Source organism: Ciconia boyciana, chromosome 7, assembly GCF_034638445.1.
Source record: "Ciconia boyciana chromosome 7, ASM3463844v1, whole genome shotgun sequence".
Lineage (NCBI taxonomy): Eukaryota > Metazoa > Chordata > Aves > Ciconiiformes > Ciconiidae > Ciconia > Ciconia boyciana.
Genome location: NC_132940.1, coordinates 65,082,521 through 65,107,700, shown reverse-complemented (window position 1 = coordinate 65,107,700; position 25,180 = coordinate 65,082,521). Strand labels below are relative to the sequence as shown.

General features: G+C 36.0%; 1 protein-coding gene across 6 annotated transcripts in view; it reads right to left on the bottom strand.

Annotated features, from left to right (window-relative positions):
* Positions 1-6,235: 6,235 nt before the first annotated feature.
* The window catches only part of IFT80 (intraflagellar transport 80), a 57,578-nt gene continuing 38,633 nt past the window's right edge, over positions 6,236-25,180 (bottom strand). For 4 of the 6 annotated variants that reach the window (XM_072868837.1, XM_072868838.1, XM_072868836.1 and 1 more), the window contains 11 exons: positions 24,941-25,059; positions 24,003-24,077; positions 22,279-22,442; positions 17,671-17,735; positions 16,717-16,852; positions 15,881-16,028; positions 14,943-15,114; positions 11,968-12,057; positions 11,698-11,870; positions 10,430-10,553; positions 6,240-7,596 (listed from right to left, as the gene is read on the bottom strand). In XM_072868837.1, coding sequence (XP_072724938.1) covers positions 7,483-7,596; positions 10,430-10,553; positions 11,698-11,870; positions 11,968-12,057; positions 14,943-15,114; positions 15,881-16,028; positions 16,717-16,852; positions 17,671-17,735; positions 22,279-22,442; positions 24,003-24,077; positions 24,941-25,059 — 1,380 coding nt within the window. In that variant the 3' untranslated portion in view covers positions 6,240-7,482. The other 2 variants (XM_072868842.1, XM_072868841.1) reach the window with 2 other exon arrangements.

The window sequence follows — 25,180 nt, the reverse complement described above, 5'->3', positions numbered from 1 at the left end:
AGATTTGTGCCCAAAGACCTCATAAAATATTTTTTTTTCTAGGTTGAAGTTAGCACTTGTGGTGGAACCGAGGATCTTTTACAGTGCACGGAGATGCAGATACGAGCCCTCTCTTTTACCTTTTTTGAAGGCGTATCTGTTTAATCTCAAAAAAAACCCTAAATGCTTATTTAGAATAGAGATTAGAATATTTCCAAACTGCAGGATTCCAACTACCATAGTTATTTCTTTACATAAAGAAAAAAATTCTTGCAGACCCTTCATGAAAGACACAGAAGTAATTAAACACGGTATTCTTTGTACGTCCATTTCCTCTAATCGTTCCAGGCATATTGCCTAGCTCTGTGCAGAGGAAGAACATACCCCTCTATTTCCCTGAAGGTGTCTGACCATCATATTTTCATATGAAGCACTTAGTTCTCATTAGAAACATTTACAGTAGGCGAAGGTACCCAAATTAAAACGCACAGTTTGCATTTCAGTATTTGAAATGTTATAGCATAAGGCAACATCTGACTGAATTGGATCCATAAAAATATACTTTGAAAATACAGATTCTTACATACCATCAACTCACAAAAACTTCTCTTCTCCCCAACTTTTCCCCATACCCTACAGAATAAAATATTAATGCAGAGGATGCTTTAGCGTGTCAGATTTTATGGGAAGGCAAAGAGATGATCCCAGGAGAAGATGATAGCCAGCCAATTGTGATAACTGCCGAATAGATAATTGCTTTGCTCTCTTTACATTAACGTAAGGCTCAGTGCACAATCACCTGCATATTCCACTGATTGCATAAAACCGCAAGTAATGTTATAGCCATTGCAATTCAAATAGTATACATATTCAGATCAACAATTATAGCACAACTGTATTTATGGAGTCATGAAACGTCAGCTGATTTTGGAGCCCTTGAATAAATGTGACATGGGATATCTCTGATCTCACAAAAATAAAGAAATGGAAGTCTCAGAATCTCAGTGTTGAATATCAATCCTGAAATAGAAAAAATGATAATTTGCATTTTTTACCCAATTTCTAGGTGATATCATCAAGAATTACGTTTGTTCTAGAAAGCTTCTAGCTTTTCCATTATTGGTTATTTATAGCGTTGACTATTCTGAAGTGAATAAGGCAACTGAAAACAATACAACTTTAACGCGCCAAATTGGCTTCCCCAGGACACCATGCTGTAATATAAATGACATTTGTCCCTTTTTAGAGCAGCAGCAAACAGCTAAGTCCTGCTTGGGCTCTCTTGTGCTCACCAAGCAGAACTTCTCCTCTGCTTCTGCACTGCTTTTCATCATCTACATACCCTCAGCGTTAAGTTTTCTAAGCAAACTAGTGGGAACCTGGTCCTGCGGACACGCTCGCGGCTCTTGGTGTGCTCTTTTGTGGCCGCGTGCAGTCAGCTGCAGGGTTGGTACCAGATAGGAAATCTCAAAATCCAGAATGCTACAAGCTTCCAGTCCAAAGGAAAAAGAGCAGGAAAACAGGAGGGAAAGGCTCAGTCTCCTACGCACAGTGAGTTACCTCTGTGAGTCCAGCTGGATTATCCACGGTCCATGAAGGGCAGCACATGCATACGCCTTTGCCAGGTTTGGGCCACGGTGATCAGGGATTTAACAGCCATTAGTGCCTATTTTCTCCATTTTTGCCTTCCATGGTTGTTATAACTCTTTCCAAAGTATTTTCTACCTTGCCTTTGTTTCTAGATATATCATAATCGACCCTAGAGTCTTCTTTTTAATTGATCGTATTAATTTACAAAATAAAATAGAATTTATGCTCCCTTGTTGTTATTAAATGACGGTCAGCCTTGGGGTTTTAAATTGTAAATTCTTATTTCTATGGACAAGCAAGATACAAGTGCAACTGGCTGACCTAATCCCCACAGTCATCAATGTAAACCAGCCAATAATTGAAACAGAGTAAAATCACGCCACACATCTATTTTGCACTTACACAGAACTTTGTATGTTCTATTTTGAGCAGAAATGAATATGCAGATTGGTTCGTTTATATGGAAAACCATTGATTAACATCTGGAATGAAAGTAGGATGAGTCATAAGAGCTTTGGAAAAAACGATGACCAATTGAGTTCACTGACCATTCGTTGCAGATGTCTCTACCCAAAAAAACATCATTCCCGAAAGAGTAATCATTTGCAATGGTTTATTTGTCGGAGGCTTGCATGCTCCAATCACTTAGTGCAAGCTCAAAGAGAAGATGTCTCCTAGTTTATTTACATTTTTAAGAAGCAGTGTCAGTGTTCTCCATCATGTGCATGCTTTTCTTCTTACCAGGCCGAGGGTAGCTCCATCCCGGGGCAGATTACTCTCATTTCCAAGCACTTTTTCCATTTTTCCATACCTCAACATTTTATTAAAGGTTTAAAGTAGGACAAGAAGCAGCAGATATCAGTCCCTTGCAAATGAGCATTAGCTCTTCGATAGGCTCTTTTTAGCCCTGAAGACAGCCCGGATTATGTGGGAGAATCTTTAATGACGTATTTGTGAGTTGCTTGCATCATGGTTAAGCTGACTGATTAATCCTGTCGGCTTCAAAAGCTTGTAGCTGCAGGAAGGGTGTCATTCTGGCAAAATATAAGATTAATATCTTTCCAAAATGATGACTTCTCTTTTATAAATGATGAAAATTCCCAGTTGATTTGTTCTTAAAAGTTAAACTGTAAAGGAATTTCTCATTTCAGTCAGGGCCCAAACCAAACACAGTGGGCTTACATTACTTTTCAGGCAGATTTGCCCGATATACCTGAAAAATCATGTCAAGGCTGGACCAGGCCAGGATGATACAGCTCTCAAATTGCTTTACTGCTTGAAAAGCAGTATATTTCCCAGCTTTGAGGCATTTGCCATTCCTAAGACTCACTCTGTCAGTGTAACACCAACTTTTTGGTTCCTGTTTTGCTTCTTTTGGAATCAGAAGTACCGACACATCATAATTAAATGGATAGCGCTGCTTTTTTCCCCCCCTTTTACCATCAGTATTTCCATTCGCTATTCAATAGAATCGACGTATTTTCTGAAGAATCGCAAAGATTAAGTCTCAGAAGATTGCAGGACATTTTTTGTCATCTACAATAGTGAATTTTACCTTTTAACGGAATGCAGGTTGATAGGTTTGGATGAAATCCCATGCAGCTCAAGGCAGACCCCGTGAAGCTCCCTCCCCGGCTGCGCTACCTGCACACACACATCTCGCTGCACTCCTGGCTGTGAAACCTCCGTCAAATTCTATCCGGGCAGTTTCTGTTAAACTCAATGAGAGCTGCACAGTTAAATGTTGTAGTCTGCTTTGCAAAGGGATTCCTTGGCGTTTCAATAGCCTTCCCCAGCTATCCCAGCTTCTAGCAGGGATGAGGATGGTCCCCTTACAGCTGTCTGGATCAGTAGGTGGAGGTCAGCAGAAGAGATGGCTTGGTCCTATTGCCAGGTTGCGTGGGCCTGCTGGGTGACCACGGGCAAGTGACTTCATCTGTCAATGAGGGAATAACAATACCGGCCACCTTCATCAAGTGCCATGACGTTTATTAATGTTTATTGGTTTGGGGTTTGAAAACCTTTAAAGTCATAATTTGCCAGCCTTTCCGCTGTCTGACTGCATTACGTACATTAACTTATTAGAATCCAAAAACCAGCTCTGCAACATCACTAAATACATTACTCCCATCTGCAGATGGAAAAAGCGAGGCAGAGAGAGGCCACAAGGAAGCCACAGACAGAGTCGAAGCGATGAGTTCATGACTCCCAGACCCACTCGAACACCACCTCTTACCTGCTGTTACCTCTCATCTTCCTCAAAGATGCTTCTACGACACAACTTCTGGCCTCTAGTACAGACGTGGTATACCCATAGTTATCTCATGCACGGAATCTTTTAGAGATGAACATTTGTTTTCCTGCAGCAGGAAATGACTTGATGTAAACTGTGAAATTAAGTTTTCATGTCAGATGATCCAAAGCTTCATCCTGTTCCCATTCCAAAGGATAAAATCTGACAGTCAAATCTAGATCTCAAAGTCTCGCTGTCTTAGATATCAGAACACAAACAATAGTTTTCCTTTTTGTTGTGAACTATTAAAAATATGCAAGCCATAAAAATATTAAGCTAGAGGTAAAAATGAAGAAGGTTTCTTTAACCATTTGCATTACCTGGAATAACTGGAGCCAAAAAATGATAGTTAAAATGTGGTGTAAAGCAAGATTAAAGCAGTACTTCCAAATTTTTTTTGTCAAAGCCAAGAGGATCTTCCTAAAGCACTCTTTTCACTGCTCTTCATTGCAATCGCCATCAGCACCGATCAGTAACTTCTCTTAGAAGCTTATGGTGGCTGCTGTGTGCCATGAACAGAAAGCTGCCCAGGCGGGACGGACTGCAACCTCCATCCATCGCCGAAGAGGTGACGGACAATGCACGAAGACCGGGATGTAAAAATGGCTGTCCTCTAATGCAGGGCAGGGCACTGACTTTACAGTAACAGATTATTTAGGTTTGTCCCATTTTAAGCTGCTAGAATGGGAAAAGAAATTCTGCATGTTTTTACGTCATTTCCAAGCCCATGCGCAAGGAGACCTAAGTGCAATGTTTGTAATGTTTGAAAGTTCAAAAGACCGGACTACTACCTAATAGACACAACTTTTTTTCAGTATATTGCTTTCCTAATTCAATTATAGCTTTTAAACACTCCTCTTAGCTATTACTTTTACCTCAAAGATACATTTTTCAAGTATCCATTTGGCTCTCCCTTCTTACAACCAGAGAGAATCTACTGTGGTCAAGGTCAAAGGAAGTATATGAACTACAACACCCGTCCTGCTACGGCAAAATTTGGGTTGTATTTGAATAACTGATCTGTCACAACAGCAATTAAAACAATTAAATTTCAATCCTGTTAATCCCTACTGCTTAAATAGGTTGATGATGTTTTAAATTAAACAGTCAATAATTAAATAGGGCGCTATCTATTTTTAAAATAGGTATTCTTAAATCATTAAAGAATCAGTATTGTTGCACTAGACAATAATGCAACCAGTAAGTGATTAGCTGTTTCATTTACAGCTCTGGAAGGTTTTAAATCAGGGTTTGGACAAGGAGGTAATAGGACGCAACACAAGAAGTAGGGTGAAAGTACTTTTGATCTTACTTTACAATACACACATCTTATCTGAATACATCAGAAATGGCCCATGGAAGCAGAGACGCAACGTACCTGTTATAAACGTACCTGAAACATCTGTATCCTTCTGGTATTTCTTTTACTTCATAGATGTCATTAAATGAACTATCGAAAAGGACTGAAAACAGGGACAGACAAATGCAATGCAGAACTTTCAAATCCCCAGACAAACTAGCACAAAATTATCTTGGACTGGGCAGACAGCACTTTTCTTGGAACTGCAGTTGTGCTACGTAAAAACTCTGCAACAATCCCAGGTTAGCCACAGAAGGGTGTTTTCTTCTGAGGTATCCTGAAATTTAGATTTCATACCCAAGCTTGGAATTGTACCAGGCTACCTGCATAACCTGGTGAAAATAAAGAATAAGCAGTGCTTTTCCAAAATATTTGGTTTTCTTTGTTTTCTATTCTTTGCTTGTCTATTTAACACAGACATGCTCAGCACAGCATGTTGTTCAGTACTGGGTGTGCATGGAAAAAAATTGATCTGAACGGCGATAAATACCTTAAGGTCTTTATTGTGCTTTGGCCTAGGAACTGAACAACCTTTCCCATCACCTACAAATACAACGCTTCTCATTAATACCTGGACATGGAAAGCCAGCTTGAAGTACTGCAGTACCACTTTCTGTGAAGGACATCAACATCAACCTGAAGGGCAGTCAGTCTAAGACAGTACCTGCAAAGCCTGGCCTCCATTCCACCGCTTTCTCTATTCTTTGCAATGGTTAATTGTTGCACCAGGCACTCTTAAGAAGCTGAGTGAATTTGCTGCCTCTGCTGTACAAAACAACCTCTGCTGTTTCTCTGTTGGAAAACCGGCCCAAGGATAAAATAAAAAGATTGAGCTGAGACCCTGAACTTTGTATCACCACTAGCCTGGTCTTCAAAAATTGCTTACATTGCATTACAAATCTGAGCCAGGCTTTATAAATTTAACATTAAACACTTGCCATTAGTGATATTTTGGGCTCAATTCTGGAACTAGTAAGCGCTTTCTGCAAGTCAATGGAAGGTGAAGGTGTTCACTTTGCCACGTCAGTACACCAGAATACTGCGGAGCTTCAAATGAACTACATCAAAAATGTTGTTTTATTTAGCAGTCAGGTAAATCAATGGAGATCACCTAATGCATCACCTGTTACATACATTTAAAAAAAACACTTTATTTGTTTTTATTAAGAAATTTATGAACTACGCAAAAAAGTGTCATATAATGATTTACAAACCAGAAGAAATTTGCCAGATATACAGATATTTAACATTTTGAAAGATACATATTCTACAATGTCAGTTATGAATAACCTGCACACGTATTTATAATGCAAAGGGCTTCTGCAAAGAACATCTAACATACACAGCCACTTTCATATGTAAAACAAAGAAAAATATATCTTGATGAAATAACACAAATGTAAAAACAGTATTTTCAAATCAAGTGCTTTGGGCAGAAAAAATACATGGAAAACTCTTCCTTCTTTTAAATGAATATGATATTTTAACCTTAAGGAAGCTCTCAATATCGTTGTCAATTAGAGTTAGATGCTACAAACCCAACCAACAACGCTGTTTGTTACTTCAAACAACATTCAAAGCACATTCCATAGCATTTTACACAATTTACATTCTCTTAGAAAGTACCCTTTATTGCTAAATAGTTTGCTATAGTGACAAGCCTGAGTTGCTAAAATAATCTGAAATCATCTATTAAAGAACTTGCTGGTACATACGTACCAGCAGAAATACGTGTTACCATAACTGTGAGTGAAATATTCTTTTGTACTTTATAGGTGCAAGCTCCTTTTTTAATTTTCAACACTTACAGTTTGCTAAATTTGTTTTAGGGCAATTTAAACAAGTCTTTTCAGAGGTCGCTGAGGTTGCAGAAATAACCAGACTACTTAACTAGATGCTTAAACTGGGAAATCGGTACTTAATTATAGGCAACCAAGGTTAAATAATTTTAATGGCAATGAAAATTTAAAAGCCACTAATGGCAAGACAAAAGTTAATTTCCCTTTTATTCTCATACACATATTATGGACTACAATGCAGCTACTCACTGCAGCTAGGGCATCAGAACATAAACCCAGCTCAAAGTGAGACTGTAGTAAACAAATAATTCTGCCTGTCACCCAACAATTAACAAGAGCTACACCAATTCTCACCCCTGTTCCCCACAAAATCTTTGCTGTGGCTTTTTTAATATATGTTCGTCAAAATATGCCAGTACAAAATATTCAAGAAGCACTTATCAAGGTGACCAAAAGCACAGTCATTGCTGTACAGTTACACTAGCTCTCACTGCGGGACTGGCTGCTGCTCGTTCTCTTTCTCTAGCAATTTCCATCTCTATTTTGGCTTTGATTTTATTCCAATCAACTTCCAGCTGTAAGAACAGACAAGCGAGTACACAGAGGTCAACTAATGTTATACAGAGAGGTCAAACAGATAGCTATTCACTAACAGAAGAATTTGAAGTTATAATTACAAAGTGACCATATCAATCATTATATAGTTCGTCATGTGTAAGTGCCAACTTATACTAATGGAATGTATGAAGGCACAGTTGAGTTCTAACAAACTGAACTTTCCACCTTTAAAATAAAACAGACTTGATATATTTTAACAAATACTAATACATCTCATTGTGTCTGGCAAAAAACCCCCAACATTAAAACATGAAAATAACTTGGATCAACTTGCATCTAATTTAAATGTAATGACATCTGTGTCCTATTACTGAGAATATAGCTCTTTATCAATAATACATGCAGTGATGTCTTTTGACTGCACCTAAAGTCCAACAAGTAAACTGATTGCATATTACACGAGTTATCTGATATAACAGAAATCAGGTTTCTGCTTGAAATTTGTCTTCTACATCAATAAACGTTTTAGCTTTATCTTGGCATTTCTCCAGGTGCAGAGAATTGTCATCTTCTGGCTGTATTCTGTTTCAGTGAAACTTCAGACAATAGATACAGTACAATATCCTTGGTACAGTGGGGTACAATAATTGTCTCTTTCCAAAAATGCTTGACAAGAAAGAATGGATCAAGGTACATTTGATGACTATAAAAACATGTCCAAAAACTGGGCAAAAATGTAATTGCAAAGTTCAGTTTCACTGCTGGAGAATTAAGACTGTCAAAGATGGGATACGAAAAAAAAAATCTCAACTGCTGCACAGGGAATTTTCAGAGTAGCTGTGATTCTGTTAACTAAGTCATGAAATAACAAGGAAGATTCTCTGCAAGGGAAGATGTAACTGCAATACCCACATTCTCATGTGAAAAGGTTAATCCCTCAATTCAGGATGCATTTACTGGGTCCAGGTGCTTTGGATCTGATGACTGAAATCTTTATGGAGCTCTAAGAAAGAATGTGTTTGCCTTAACAGATGTCACACAGATGCTAAACATACCACATATAGGGCTAATTCTGCCATCTATCCCAGAGAACTACTTGCCAGCGAAGCCAACAACCCTTGCCAGTGACACCCAGTAACTGCCAAGATACGGATTCTCAGTATACATATTAGGTTCATAATACCTTACATATAAAGACGTGAGATATAACAACTAAGCACATTTGTTTAGATTCCGTATCTGATTGCAGATCAGTGCTCTCAGCTGCAGTATAGAAAAGAGGTAAAAACTCCTTACTTAAGCCTGAAGGAGCTTTAGGTGGTGAGAGGGAAACTGAGACCCTCTTTTTTTCCCTGAGAAGGAAAAGGAATAGCAGCACAAAATCTTGCTTTTCTCTTCAATTCCCTCAACATTTCCTTCTAACTTTGCTATACGAGTCTGACAGGCTGCATTAAGAATTTAGTTACCACTGTAGCCAAGAGCTTAACATCCACTTCATTAAGTAGGTTCCCTCTTAGTTTCAGATCCAGTAGACAAGACCTCCAGAACATGGATGTGGAAAAGGACTTCTTTACTCCAGGAACCTTCTGCAGTCCGAGACCCAAGTTTCACGACTGAGTGTAAGGTGAAACAGGCTCCGCTCGCATCACTCTGCTCGCACCTTGTCACTGACAAGGTGTTATGGCTTAGAAACCCTTCCAGAAACTACAGCTTTCTTGATGATTTAAAGACAAGACAGTATTATCTAAAAAGTCTCTTTCAGAAGCATCAGGGGATTAACATGATTTTTGCTCAATAATGGCTTTAAAGTATGTAGAAGACATACTTCCAGCACAGCAGCCGAAATTGCTGCATGATAAGAGTGCTTGGAATCTGTACTGTTATTTTTCTGTATTTTCTAGGTAAAGTACTGCAGAATGGTTCACTGGGGGGCTAGATATTGTGTAGACTTTTACTCTTGTTTAGGAAATGAAACATCCTTAGAAGTGCTAAAAGCTAATGACTTACATTGGAAATCGAGCTTTATTGAAAGTGTAATGGGCGCTGTCCGATTAAAGGATCTGAGCTAACAGCTTGGATGTATTTCCTGATACATCAGCTACAGTGGATGAAAGGATCTGACACAGTCAAAGTACACATCTCTCTTCATCGTTTCACCCTCAGAATGCTCAGGAACAGCGAGGGGAAGAGCAGGAAGGACATAAGTGCTGCTCAACAAAACTGCTGTCTAAGGTGCACATGTGGGTGCCTCTCAAAGGAAATGCGCAGAAGTACTCCAGTGGAATCTAAGATACTTCTAGCTTATGAACTGTAAGCTCTGTCCTCAGTCTTTAAGATCTGTGAAATGCTAATAAATTGAAATGACCTACTGATGATGGAGAGGGTTTCCAGAGGTCTGATGAAATTGTATTTTTGGCTACTTATCATATTTGGCAGAATGGTTCATAGTTCACTCTTAATATATATCTGGATACCTTCAAAGTTTGTTGTTGTTGCTATCCCTAAAATTACATTAAAATTTTGAAGACATTTAAGAGGTACACGTTCAACCATACTAAGGTCTAGCTCCCTGTTTACAGAAAACAACTGTGCCTTCATTTGTATAATCCTTGCCAGATACTAAATATATACATTCCGTATCTGTGCCTTCAAATAAAGCACATGCACAACTATTACTAGCCAAGTAGCCACACATCAAGCTATGAACTTGTACTCAGATGTAAAATCTTAAGATTTGTGTCCACATTTGAACCAAAGAAAATGTAGGAGCACTTCCTCCCCACCCTCCCAAACTGGCTACAAAGAGCAGGCTGACCTAAAGCTGGAGGAATAATTCTGAGGAATACTTACACCTTCTGCATATTGCAAAAATCTTTTGTTTGTTTCTTTTTTACCAAAGTCCTCTAGGAACTTTTGTCGATAAGCCAGGACTGTGTCAACATGTGTCTTGTGCTTTACTGCTAGTTCTAGGGCCCTGGAATAAAACAGAAATGGGCTTGTCAGGCTGTATAAATGCTCTGGCACAACTACAATCACTATGGTTTTGCAAAACGATACACTGAAAAGCGTTTGGGCTGCAGGCAAAGATTCCTAATCTATAGGGGCAAGCAGTTTTACATTAGTATCAGTCACAGGAGGTTAAAAGTAGCCAGTGAAGGAGACGGTCTACTTTGTGATGCATGCTATGAAAAATATCCAACAATTATTTCTGTTGACAGCCTCATCATATCATTGGAGTTTGACAATAGGAGTCTTTTTATTTCAAGGAAATAAAACAGAATGGTTAGAGTTTAGCACTCTCAATATAAAGGGGCAAAAGTGATAATTTTTAATAACTTTATTACCATCAGGAATCGCTTCTGAACACTGTCATAACACACATTTATGGCATATGCTACACAGCATTTACGAGTATTGTACAGGTGGGAAAGACTAGTCATTGGATTAGTATAATTGATTACTCTCACATCTGTTTTCTTCACAATGGCATAAGGAATACTTATGTTTGATATACACAGTTTTTAGATTATACATATTAGGCAACATAATAAAACCCCACAGATATGTGGGGGAAAGACAACTTTTTGTCCACAGTGATACGATAATAGCAGAGAAATTAGTAGTAAATGGCCTCAGAAGATTCTGTTAGAAAACGTGGGGTTTTGTTTAAAGGAGAAATTCCTACTTTGTTTTCTCAGGCCTAATTCATATTTCATCCACCTACACAGTGCTGGGAGTCTGAATAGCCACATATCTATTTTTAGCAACAAGACATTTCAAAACAGCCTTAATTCTTTGAGGGTCACATACAGTTTGAGGTATCGCTAAGGACTTTCCTGTGTTAACAATAATGAAAAAGCAAAATGTTATTTAAAAATACTTCCGAGCATGTTTTGGACTTTTATCACAGAATACTTGTATCTTCTAAATAGGACACAAAAAAGTTACTATTTTGGTTATTGTCAGGATGTGATTTACTTCATCTTTTTACAGCTCAGGGCGATTACAGATAGGAAATTAGTCAGCTAAGTATCTGCAATAAAACAACTGATCTAAATAATTTACAGGTTACCTCAGGAAGACTGCTTATAAACATACTGTGTTTGAAGAAATACTACCTATCCCAATTGTAAAGATTAATGTTGACTTGAATAGCTTGATAAATAAGGCCTGTTTGAAGAAGCAGGGTTTCAGCTTCTTGGGTGTTTCCACTGAACAGCAGTATATGAGCCATCCTCGACTCTTTTGATGGAAGATCTTTGATGGAATTGATATACTGAACTTTGTCAATCTGTTAACGAGATGTACAATAGTTTAATAATGGAAATTAATTTAAAAAATTAGTTTTGCAACAATTTAACTGGAAATAAATAACTCAATTTTCTTACCTCACCAGTTGATGCATAGGCGATTTCTGCTGTAGCCATGTCTTTGTTGGCAACTGCCATAGCAGCTAAACATGCCCACATAGTTTGGTCCTGAAATTTTTAAAAAATGCAACTCCTAAAACTTCAAATATTTATTATCATGCTAAAAATGACTTCTCAAAAGACGTATACAAGTCCTGAAAATAATATATAACAATACAACATTTGTCAGTATGCCATTTATGGCACTGTGGTCTAAGTCTCTTATCAGAAAGTCACTATTTAATTATTTCTCAGAACTCCTTCATTATAAAAACATTGATGTTGTGATCAGCTGAGACTGACAGCGTGGCTGAATGAATCATTAGTTTTCAGCACCTCAACCAGTAATGAAACTCTTGCCCTAGTATCACTTTGCGACCTTATCATCGGTGTCCCTATCACTACCTGTGGAACTATGCTGGAAACCAAAGCACTGGTTGTAGTTAAAAAAATTATTTTAACCTGGCTAATCTCAACTTGGCTTCACAAATATCTGTACTGGAACCATAATGCTGACAATAACAATAACTGTACATTTATCATAAACGTACTACAAATGAGAGAGAAAGAAAAAAAATTACTTGATTGTAGAACAATGAACCTGCTGAAAAGTAAATAAGAGCTTCCAAAGTTCTGTCTCCTTTGTGATATTTTTAGTATATTTATGTTTAGAATTAAGAATTAGAAAAACTTAGTGGTACTAATAATATTACACCCTTGTTTTCTATTTTCATGACTTTTGCCTTTTTTTTTTTTTTTTTACACAACCTTAAGGAAACCCCACTAACTCAGAAAAACATTTAGGAAGATCCTGACATTTTGTTATCTTCCCTTTTCAAGTCTGACAACATTATGACAAAGATATACTACTAAAACATATTAGTTAATATCGTTTAGGTTACCACATCTGAAAACTCTAGTTCAGACAGGAAAAATATAATTTTGAATGCACTTGCTAGTCCACATGCACTCTAGGAATTAAGTGGGTTTTAATGTTTTTGTTAAATGTGTTCAATAACAAATTTGAAAAGAAACACTTTGCAATGTGAATAGGTTTTTAGAAGCAGCATAGGATTACTATTGATTTAAATCAGAATAAACAGCTACACTAGAGTATGCTCTAAACATATTCCCATGCCCCGCCTCACAATCGCTTTTATATGAAACAAAAGGGGGAAGACCCACTGAAGCCAATGAAACACAGTAATTTCGCCTAAGGCTGTGGTTTCACTATCACCACCTCTGCATGCGTTCCTACTCTGGCCATGTGTTCCTACTCTTTACCATGATTCAGGACAAGATAAACCTTCCTGCTGGTAGCCCATAATTTGGGAGAATTAAAATTGTTCAGAGAATCAAATGCTCATAAAATCTTTGTCATGTTCTCTTCCCACTTCCCTACTATTTAGAAAATTAGGTGATAAAATGCTGAAAGCTCAGCCTGAAATTATTCAAGAGACCGAGTTTCTAGGAGCTTTTCACCAATAGGTCTTGCTGTTCTCTCTCTCCTCAGAAAGATGGTCCATTTTCTTATTACTTATTGGAAATACTTTGAACTGTCTACCTGGGTTGCCAAAATCAACAAAATAGCCCTGTATCTCCATGAAGAGTTTACGAATCATGAATGATAAACAAAGTACTCAAGGCAAGACCTCGTGTAAAGGTATTCCAGGTCATCCCTCAGCCCAAACACAAACTGTCAAAGAGAAAGGATATTCACAGCATCTAGTTTAGGCCGGTTTAGACGACCTATCAAAGACAAAAACTTTATTTTGTGTATCAATGGAAAGGAGAAGTTTTCAAAGACTGAGACCTAGGTACCTAACTTGGATGCTTAAAACCAGATGATGTGAATACTCTTTATGCTGAAAATAGAGATTCTGTTATAGTTTTTCTTGAATGGCCTTCCTCACTTGTTGACAGATATGGACTAGTGAGGAAAAGTTCATAAAAAAAGGACAGTGAAAACACATGATACCTATATTGGGATTTCATAAAAAAGCACTGCAAATTTTAAACATTTTTCTTTTTAAGTATGATTAAACTCATTGGATGACTCTACCCGTAAGAGTGAAGAGGATGCATGAGAAATTTGACAAAAAAAATCCTTGAATTAGAAAACCTTCATATTAATCATAAAGAAACAATATTATGAATATTACCACCCGATACAGCTGTTTTATTTTTAAAGATGATGCATTTAGATTACTCAAAAAAGTTAACATAATACTGTATTTGAAATTTGAAATCCCAGTTCCCACTGCCAAATACTGGAATAAAAGCTTACCATTAGAGGGGTAACACTCAAAATACAAATCATTATACAACTCAAGTTATCTGGATGTGTATTGATTTAATAATGCAAATAAAAAAAATATTTGAAATACACATTTAAGGTCATGATAATCATATGAAAGTGCTAAACTCTCTTCTAGGAGTAAATGGGGGGAAGGAAGCAGGGTTTGGGGGGATTTTTGTTTGTCTGTTTTAAAGACTGTCAGACTCACCTCATCTGTTGCTGTTGCCTAAGTACGTACAAAAGAAAGCAAAGGGAAAAAAAAAAAGGTGAAATAAAATACGAAAAAAATACTAGGCAACTGTTTGTGGAGATGCAGATCATTTTTAATCGGTTATATTAAGGCCTAGTACTGAAAACTTAAGCTTATTACTAACTTCTGTGAGTAACTTCTGTGAGTTCAATCCATCTGGACTTTGGTGTGAATAAAAATAAGAATTTTTATTATGTGTAATGAGAATTATGAAATTATGTATATTATGTAATTATGAAAAATGTATACTTTTTCATGATCAGCCCAAAAATAATCAGCAACAAAGCAGAAGAATGGAAATGAGATGTAACAACTGATATGCAATTATCATTATAAAAGTAATACTTGAAAACATAAATATTACGGTGAAATTATATCTGAACATTCCCGATAATTAGCATTTACCTTGACAAAGCGACACAATCTGACAGCATCTTCCCATTTAGAACTACTAACATATTCATGAAGAATCGCAGGATAAGGTGAAATATTAAGGTGAATAAGTGAACCATCTGCTCTTCTAATTGTTATTTGATTTCCTACAAAACTCACAATCTGGGGATTTTTGCTAAATTCACTGGGTAGAGAAAGAAAGGTAAGTTAATGTTCGCTTCCTCCTTACTGAAAAGAACATTAGGAATTTAAAGAAATCTTTGTTTCAAAATTACAACATGATTATACTTCATTTTCAGAGTATATAAAAATCTAAGCACCTAGTTATTCAACAGTTATATCCAACAGGTAGTTGCAATGTTCTCTCAAAATAAAATTATAGTTATGCACATTCACTGGCTGTAAGGCAAAGGCAAACTGGGTATTTGTGCAAAAATTTTCAAATACATTTTTCAGTAAAAAATATTTGGTCTCCCATAACTCTTAGAATGAAATAATGAATTCAGGTATTCTTTATGAAGAATTTCATATCACAAAGTATACAGGCTGAAATAAACATGTAAAGTAAACATGCTGAGCTAGAAATATTATCTGTGACCTAATATCTTGATACTTTTCATTTCCAACAGATACTTTGAACAGATCTTTTTTGTTTGTTTTTTTCACAAACAACTAAGGCAATCTTTCATATGATTAAAATTTTGCTTTTGCATCAAGATGCTATTCTACTTTTAAACTGCACATCATCATTTCAACTCCAAACTTTATGATATACCTTATAAAACACTTTTTCCTCATTTCCTGATCAAGAAGTACTAACATGAAAAGAATTTTAAAAGTTGCAACCCTGGCTTCTACATCAACTACCAAAATTAACATAAATCTTTAAGGAATGTGTAAACTAGTTAAAATACATAATAATACTATTTTGATCAAAAAGGATATATTACCTTGCATCTTTTTCATACAGAGTTTTTGGCAATAGATCTTTATCTACATAGACTGCGTTGGGGTAGTACCAGACTGTAAAACGGGTATCTTGAATCCCACAAAGAATGTTAGATGTGTCATTCCAAGCCAAAGTTTGAACCATCGTCCCTTAATTTAAAGATAACAGAATAACATGCATTTCCACAAGAAATTTCAAAATAAAGGTACACTTCTCAAACTGTAGTAAAAGAGTAATTATTAGTCATTCTTAGTTCCTTTTATAAGAACTGGTTTTAACACCCTAGTTTGTAAGGTAACATCTTACAAACTGTCAGCCAAATTCAGTTCTCTCCTTCTCAAAGAAAGTTCTTTCCAGAATAATGTTTTTTGGACTTAGTTTTGAGACTGGAGATCAAAATTAACACAATGGTCAGACTGCACCTTTGTACTTAATGGATCACGCATCTGTCTACAGCATTTAAACTTTCAATTAAAAATATTATGCACTTAAGAGTTTGCATTTGCAAGAAAAATGTCTGAAAGATTCTGCATTGAATAATTCTGAGGAATACATCCTTCTCCAGTATCCTCTTAGCTGCTTGCTCCGGAATGCAATAACAAGTGCTTAAATGTTAACAACTGCTTTACATGTAACTGATATAAAAATTATCAGAATTGAGATAAAATGTACTAAAATGGTTTCTACCACTATCTTATGAAAGCCACAGGACTATTTCTAATGTCTTTTCAAGTCCAATTTCACTATTAATTAAAAAGCAAAATTTTGTCTCTTGTACTAGATAAAAAGTCTATTTGCTTGCTAGCATAGTTAAATGTTATTTTGAATTTTTCCTACCTATTTTGACAATCTTCTGTTCTTTTCCAAACCGTTTAACTGAAGTAATGTAAAGATCTCTGTTCTTATCAATAAAAGCTATTTTTCTCTCACTTGTAAGTCCTTTCTGGTCCAAAGCAATCTCCACAATTTCCGTCTGAAAAGGAAAAAGAAAATATCTGATTTTTATTTTGGAGATTCATATCACAGAAAGCATGTGATATTCAAACAAATGAATGCTTTACTAGAAACAAGGCACAAAACCCTTGAAAAAACAGACTGTGAAGACACTTTATGTATGTCTTCTCTGTTGAATGAAGCATTATATAAATTGAATTTCATGCAGATTAAAACAACACTGCAACAGAGAAGAGTTAGCAGTTTAGGAATTTACTACAAAACTACAGAAATACAAGTGGCAGTCGCAAAGCAAAAGCTGCCTAAAAGATAAATGTTTATTCCTCTCTCCAAAGAAGCGGCCTAATTTTGCTTTTGTTGTATACCAGAGAGAGAAGAAAAGTAAAATGCAGTTCAGGCAATCATTTTTGAAGTAAAAACACTAAAAGCTCAGACTGAAGACAGACAACTTTTCACTGATGTTCTTTTCTTCAGTGTTAACAACAGGTCAGCACTAATAAGAGTTCCTTTGGAGTACATGCAAAGGAAACTCAGTTGATCAGTTTTACTGCATAACAAAACTAATTACCTGTAGTTTCAAACTCTTACGTGCATGGGAAACACATGCCAGTAACTGAACACAACCTATATAGGGATATAGTATATCCCTTTGTACATAGACACTGCACAAAGAATTTGATTTTTGTCATTTTATAAGAGTCAGCTAGAGTTGTCAAGCTCCTTTCTATTAAGATTGTAAACCTTTAATAGGTTATTAGACCCATTATTGAGGATACCCATTACTGATTTTTAATTTCAAAGTATAATAAAAAAGAGACATTATATCCTTCAGCTTACCTTATGGGTTAGAGGCTTTCCATCACCCAATGGCTTTCCAGATAAAGCTTCAAATATGTAGATAACTGAAGAAAAAAAACATTATATGGTTTATTAGTTAAAAGCAACAGTTTTTCATAGACTTTTCAAGCAGTTCCATTCATGTTCAGAGTACCATTTACTGCAAGTGGATATTTATTACTGTGTGCTAGATTTACCAGTGACTTTCACACTCTGGTCAAAAAAGAATCTCACAGTTGGGAAAATGTAACCGTCAGTCTGCTGAGCTTAGGAATAGTCTCATTTTGCAATTGGAGTGATCTGTGCAAATTCTCAAATATCATTATTTTCAGAGCATTGATAGCCATTGAAACATGATATTATGGACTAATACAGAACTGAGAAAACCAATGTTTTACTTCCTATCACAGCTCAAATGGTTATTTACAGAAATTACATTGAGTTCTATCTGATGCAAGTTTGTACCCTGCATTCTGAATAAATTAATGTTACCAAGGCTATCTGACAGATTTACTCAATCTTAACCCACAATTTTGATGAATATGAAAGTTTAGGAAGTGATACCATTGACATATATTTTCCTAAAGGAATTAGTATCAGATATATAGAAAGCTGTCCTTTGAACTATTGGGTAAAACATTCTTCAGAAGCATTCTCTATTTTGTTAATAACATGCTCTATTTTGAGTCTTAATACAGTGGTCCCTAGGCATATTTTCTTCCAGGACAGTTTAGGGTTTCCGCTTGTCATGATGATACAGTTAATGACAATTAATAACTGGCTTCCTCCAAAAGTATCTGCTTTATCCAGATATACTTGAATTTTACATATAATTCTTGCAATCTTTACCAAAAGTCCATCTGTTCCACTCTCTCCCTGTCTCACCCTCAAAAAAAAAAAAGAAAACAAAAAAACCCTCCCCAAAACCCCCACCTACATCATCTGTATTTCTGGGATATCCAGTGAAGACTCAAATTTGCAACTTGCCTAAAAATAAAGTTTCTTTTTCTTTCTTTCCGTCTCTATATCTATATATACACATGTGTGCATGTGACACACACACATCCATGTGTGTTCAAAACTATTCGTACATACTTTATATATAGTCTGCGAATATACACACAAATTCAGACAGATGTAGGTAGAGTATTCAAACCTAGAGAAAACAGTAACATTATAAGGAATCAGCTGTAATTCAAAGCACACGATTCCACCTTAGTTCATGGAAAACACCGATGTGACAGAAACATTTCAGATGTTCAATAACACATCCCACCTGCGGTTTCAACACATTACCTGTAAGTATACACTATAAGATCAACATACACGTTCATTCCAAAGGATGGCGATGTTAACAAGTTAATCCTGCCGTGCATTTCTTTCACTAGGACACAGGATGTTGGTTTGAGGTCAATGGTTATACAGGCAGAATTTAAAAAAAACCCACAAACTGTAAGAGCAGGTGTTCAGCAAGCATTGGTTGAGTTTGCAGAGGAGGTAAAGAAAGGGTTTTGCACAAGCATTGCTCTTGGCAGCTGGCTAAATATACAAAAGAAAACTCGTTCCTGAGAAGTGGTATTTTTCTCACTTTTATGCATGGCTCCCTGCATTAAATTTATTTTGATCTAGCTATGCACGCCAATTTTACTGCTACTATACTAGCTATAGGAAGTGAGATTAAGAGAGTTTTAAAAAAAAACACTGTACCTAATTGACAAGTAAAATTGGTGACCTTTTCATTAATCTACAAAGCTTATTAAGGTATTTCAGAAAATAAGTTTAGGTACACCCCCCCCCCCCCCCCAGTCTGGAAAAACTCCACATCACTTTACAGTCATTTAGAACCTAAAATATATCTTTTTTAAATGTATAAATTAAAAATATAAACAAAGGGCATACTCTCACTTTGAACATCCAGAGAAAGAGAACAGCTACTGTGTGTCTTTTAACACACACGTTCTATTATCACGGAATTACTGCTCCTAGGGCCAGCAGTTCCCTTTTGAGAACAGGCTCACCTCCCTCTTCCAGCTTCATTAGAGACTGAGGAAGGACTGTAAGTGCAGAGGTACCAATCTTTTTTCTAGGTTACTGAAAGAGGAAGAATATCCAAGTAACAACACTGAAGCACAGCAAGATATATCTCTCTCTGTTTCAGAGTACATTAGCTGGTAGAAAGCTCCATGCTACGACGTGTAAACTGCTTCCTGTATCAAACTGAGCTATCTTAGATATTTCTACAATGCAGTGCATTATGAAAAACAGACCTGCCCTCAAAATAGGGCAAAGAAAAAAAAATGCTTCTGCTGGGGTGAGTCGAGAAGAATAAACAGGCCTAGATAAGCCACGGTTTCCTGTGCCAAGAATCTGTTTTCCCATGTGCTGGCATATTACAAGGCTTTTTACCACTACTAGTGGGACTCGTATCTAAAAAAGAAAAAAAAAACCCCACCCCTACTCATTGCCCTGATGGAAGCTCCTATCAACAGGATCATTTGGAGAGCTTATCTTGAAAACATAGCCAGAAACCCAGCCTCTGTAAATTCCAGTTTTGATAAAGATTAGCCTGCATGCAGGCTGACAAGATTTTCAGGACACTAACAGGAATGGTTGGGAGATGGAGATGTTCTTCAGTCTATTCAGGAAGATGGGCAGGGGAACAGGGCAAGAGAGTGAGTTTACCATCAAAAGCTTAAATATGCATGCATATAGACAGCAGTCAATATTTATGAATTAATTTTCTATATAACCTCAATTTGTTTAATGTACTTCTATTGTTTTTATTCTAATATGGCAATAAAATAAAGTCTCTGTGTTATACATATTAAGTAATACACAAACAAACGTACATACACTTGTGTAATATAAATACATAAACACACACACAGAATAAAAGAGAAAAGATCAGAAATAAAATGCAAATTTTCACTTAGCCATTTATATTTTTTTTGCAAACTACTGCTTTCTTCTGAATAATTTACCCTGAAATATATTTTTGCTGATTAAAATCCCTTTTAATTATTACACAGCTATTTTAGATATTTTTAATGTCTTGGTGCTTGAGGATAATATTTTCTGAAGTAGTAGTCCTTAAAAATGAAAAGCACATTAAAGTTACATTACTACTCTTTAAAGTAATTATTAAAAATGAGTAATATCTAAAATTGATATCTAAAATAGCTGTGTAATAATGAAAGTATTTGTTTTCACATAAAGATAAGGATGTACAAGAAAAAAACTATATATATAAGTGGTACGAAGTAGCAAAATTGCTTTGTAACAAGGAAGTGAGATAAATCTTGCCTAATTTTTCTTCTGCTTGGGTAGGGACATTTCAAAGGATTATTACAAGGGTTTTTTTCAGTCACCAAGTAATTTAAGTTGTGGGTTATATGCTGAGAAAACTACCATACAATCAGTACTAAAGGGCTAACTCGCTGCCTATAATAATCAGGATCTTCTTTTGTCTTTTGTACTGCACACTGAAAGGTTTCTTTTTCTATGGAAAAAAGAAGATAAATATGATGCTTCTTTGCTGCAAGACAAAGCATTCTAAAATTCTGAAACTGTTTAAAATCTAATCATTAAGTCTAGGATAACAGAGTTACAGATAACAGATTGAGTTAGTGTCAGTTGGAACCACGGGCAGGAAGTTTTCACTGTTTCACCCTGCAATAACAGCACCTCCTGTGCACTGTTGTTCCCACTGGTAATCCCCTCACTGGCCATATCGCAGGAGAAATACAGCTATAGATAGCACTGCAGCCCTGTATTGTAATATTGGTATGGCCTATAAATGGCACAAGTATGAAGTCAAAAGTCATAGTGCCATGGGTTTTCCAGCAATGGAATTGTCTGTCTCCAGCGGACCCTGAACATTTAAATTGTGGCACAAGCAAACTACACATTTGCAACAAGAGATAGAACAAAGGAAAAAAGCTGACTGACAAAAAGATATTCCTGTACCGCTCATTAATGCAAAAATTTACCTGAAGCTCACTTGGCCATGTTGTGGTTTATAATCATAGTGCTTTTAATGCCAAAACACAAAATAAGCATAAAATTCTTCAAGCATAAAATTCTTCAAGGACACAACACTGAGACAGAACATCACAGCCTCATAACTATGGTCATATCAGCTGCATATAAAACTTACATGCTGCAAAGATACAACCCCAAGAAAACTAAAACAAAGAACATCTGAGAACTAAAATTAATCACAGCTAATGTACCGGTAGCTTCTAAGAGCAGCAGTCAAGCAGAAAAAGTTGCTGAGGCACTTCTCTAGAAAATCACGTCAGAGAGTGAAAACCTACCGTTCAAGTATTTATTGTAAATATTCCATAGTTCTCTGATGCATTACACACAATTGGAAGTTCAGAGACATATATCATTCCCTTTTAGTTTTTTAATCAAAGTTAAGCAAGACACATCATTTTAATTCATTTGTATAATAAATATTATCTTTAATTTATATCGTAGATAAATTGCTTATGATTTATGCTTTCTTTTCTACCATAACTACACTAAGTAAAGTTAAATGCAAAGATGATGAAAACTCATAATGAATTATTAGCAAACATGGAACTATTAGAATGGAGAACTTACCCTTTTCATCAGCTTTGTCTTTTACTGCTAGAGTATCATTACTCAGAGATACTGTCTGGGCATTTAAAATGTCTGTTCTCATTCCTGGAAATTTTGGAGAGGAAATTAATCTTCCTTCATATGAATATAAATAAAGTCCTCCACCATCTACAAGAAGAAAATGCCTACAAAAAAACCCCCAACAAAAATGTAAGTCACTAAATAATACTGAAACACATGATGATAGTTTCAACAATTTGAAGGTAATTGTCTAATATCCTGCAATTGTTTTCAGTTGAACTACATCATTTCTAAGCCTTACATTTCAAAGTTGGTATTCTGAAAGCTCTGTATGGAAGATTTCGGTTTTAATGTGAATATTATCTTTTTCCATGAGAAATATTTGTTATCTGGAATCACTATGATTTTATCTGTTATAGATATTCTAACATTTAAATCTTCTAACTCCTGATGACAAAGCATACAGCTGCAGACAGTACTCCCCACACATCACCCCACGAGGCAACACTGTGTGTATATACATGAGAAACAGCTTTAATGTTTACAGCTAGCTTTGAGATAGTATTACCTGTATCATTTCCTTCAGAATGACTGGATTATAATGTAAAGCAAATAGAAGACACTTTCAATGAACTGATCACCATCTATTACGATGCAGGGCTTCAGTGAAAAATACCTTATTTGCAGGAAAACTTGGCAAAATTTTATAAAGAATATAAATAGTTCTACGTAACAATAGCTATTTGGTAAGTACAGTATCTCTAATTCATAGACACAAAACACATCCATAAACAAAAAGCCAGTTGTTAGACCCTCAGCTATTGTAAACGTTACCAATCACTGGCACCAAATGAACCACTGCCTGTTTGCACATTATCTGCCGAGGTAGACTGGTTTTACCAAAACCTTAGGTTCAGGCGTCGTGATCACCTACACTGCCAAAGAATCTGGGTCACGTTTTCAAAATTTAATCGGCAGCACAAAACTTCAAATCTAGAACCTGATCTTCAAAATCCTGTCCACTTGCTCACCCATTCTCTACTGTAGTATCTTTGTAGACGAGGACATAAATGTTTAATCTGGGGCACTCAAAAATGCAGTGAGCATTGTGCCGCACTATGCTGAAATAGTTGTCTGACACTACTTGCGCAAGAGAATTAAGACTACAATCAAAACTCAAGATTTTTTACTTCTGGTCCTATTCTTAGTCCTTTGAAAGACTCTCTTTCTACAAAAGCACACATAAAGATCCCTTTGGCAAATGATTTTCAGGAAATACAGATTAAATTTTTTTTAAACTGAGAACAAAATAGTAATTTCTTGCAAATATAAATACAAATATGTATGAAAAATGCAACTATTTCTTTTTATTTAGCATACCTGGCAATGCTTTTAATAAAAATCAGAGACCAAAGATAATCTATATAAAATATATTCCAGTTCAAAAAAGCAATATAAAACATAAAAAACCCCAGTGTTAATGTAATGTTAGAAGATCTACTTTCTTCTGTAAATGAGAGTGTAAAGATACATATGTAACATATGAAAAGATTCATTACCACCATCACACATCTATGGGAAATACACCAGCTAAGCCTTCCCATGCTACTTACCAACACTGTATACTTTTTGTCTATTATTTCAATGTGTGCTTATGTTATACAACGAAGTTTTAGAAAATGCACATTCACATCTAATAGCGAGAATTACAAGAAGTAAGCTACCTTTCCGCTTGTAGAATCAAACTAACTGTTCCTTCCTTCAGGTCAAAGATCAGTGGTGTATTCCAGTTCTTTGTACTGCAAAGAAAAAAATTCATCATTCGTTAAAACCTCCAATCTTCACATATCATTGCAAATACGAAGCTGAATTCACTATGTAAAGCACACACGTTTTAATCATCTAACATTCCTAAAAAGGGAGGTTTTCAAAAGGAAAACAGCATTTAGGAAGCCAAGTAACACTGATAACCAAGCAGTATGATCCAGTAACATTTCTGCCTTCATTTTTGCATCCCTTCGCACTAGCAGCAGCTGACCTAGGAGTCTGAGTAAACAGCAAAATCACATTTATATGAAACACACGTATTTTAAAAATATTTCTGAATTGTGGTTCAACTCTTTTACAGTGATCCAGAGGTAAGATAGAGCCCCTCTCTTGTGTGCCCTATTACAGGCTGCATTATTGTTCAGCATTAGTCATCTCACTGAACAGATAAGTACCTTTAGGAGTAAACTTTAAATTTCAGCATATGAAACAGAATATCATGTTCTTCAAACATGATGCAGGATTGAATCATTCCTATTCTATTCCAAAATAAGGACATGCCAGAAGCAGTATCCAAAAAAAGGAGTCCCTAGATGGAGGCACAAATACACTTGCATCCAGCCACCATTCCTGCTGCCTCTACGTGAAAAGAAAGCCTGCCAAATTTTTGTAGCAAAATGGAATTGCAGTTATGGCACCAGCAAGGAGCTGAAAGAAAGGATGACGGGGGAGGGCAACTATACTCCAATACATTTTGTTGTAAATGATGTGAGGTTCCATAGAATATTTCAATTAAAAAAAAAAAATTAACTACTGTACTTCAAATAAAGTTTCTGCTACTCTCTTACAACTGTTAGATAAACTTGAGAAAGTTTCATGAATTTTTATTACTTACGAAAACACGTAACACTGAAGAGAAGTTGAAACAACCAAATGCCCATAGTTCAACGAGGCCTTTATAACCCTGTCACGGAATTCCAGCAAATCTACCGCATCATTAACAACATTGTGCACCTAATCAAAAGAAAATTTTGGTTTAATAAAACAGTAACTGAAATTAAAACCAATTAGTGAAATATCATATTCTTTCTTATTATAACTACATGCTGATACTATTATGCCATTAGCAGAACAT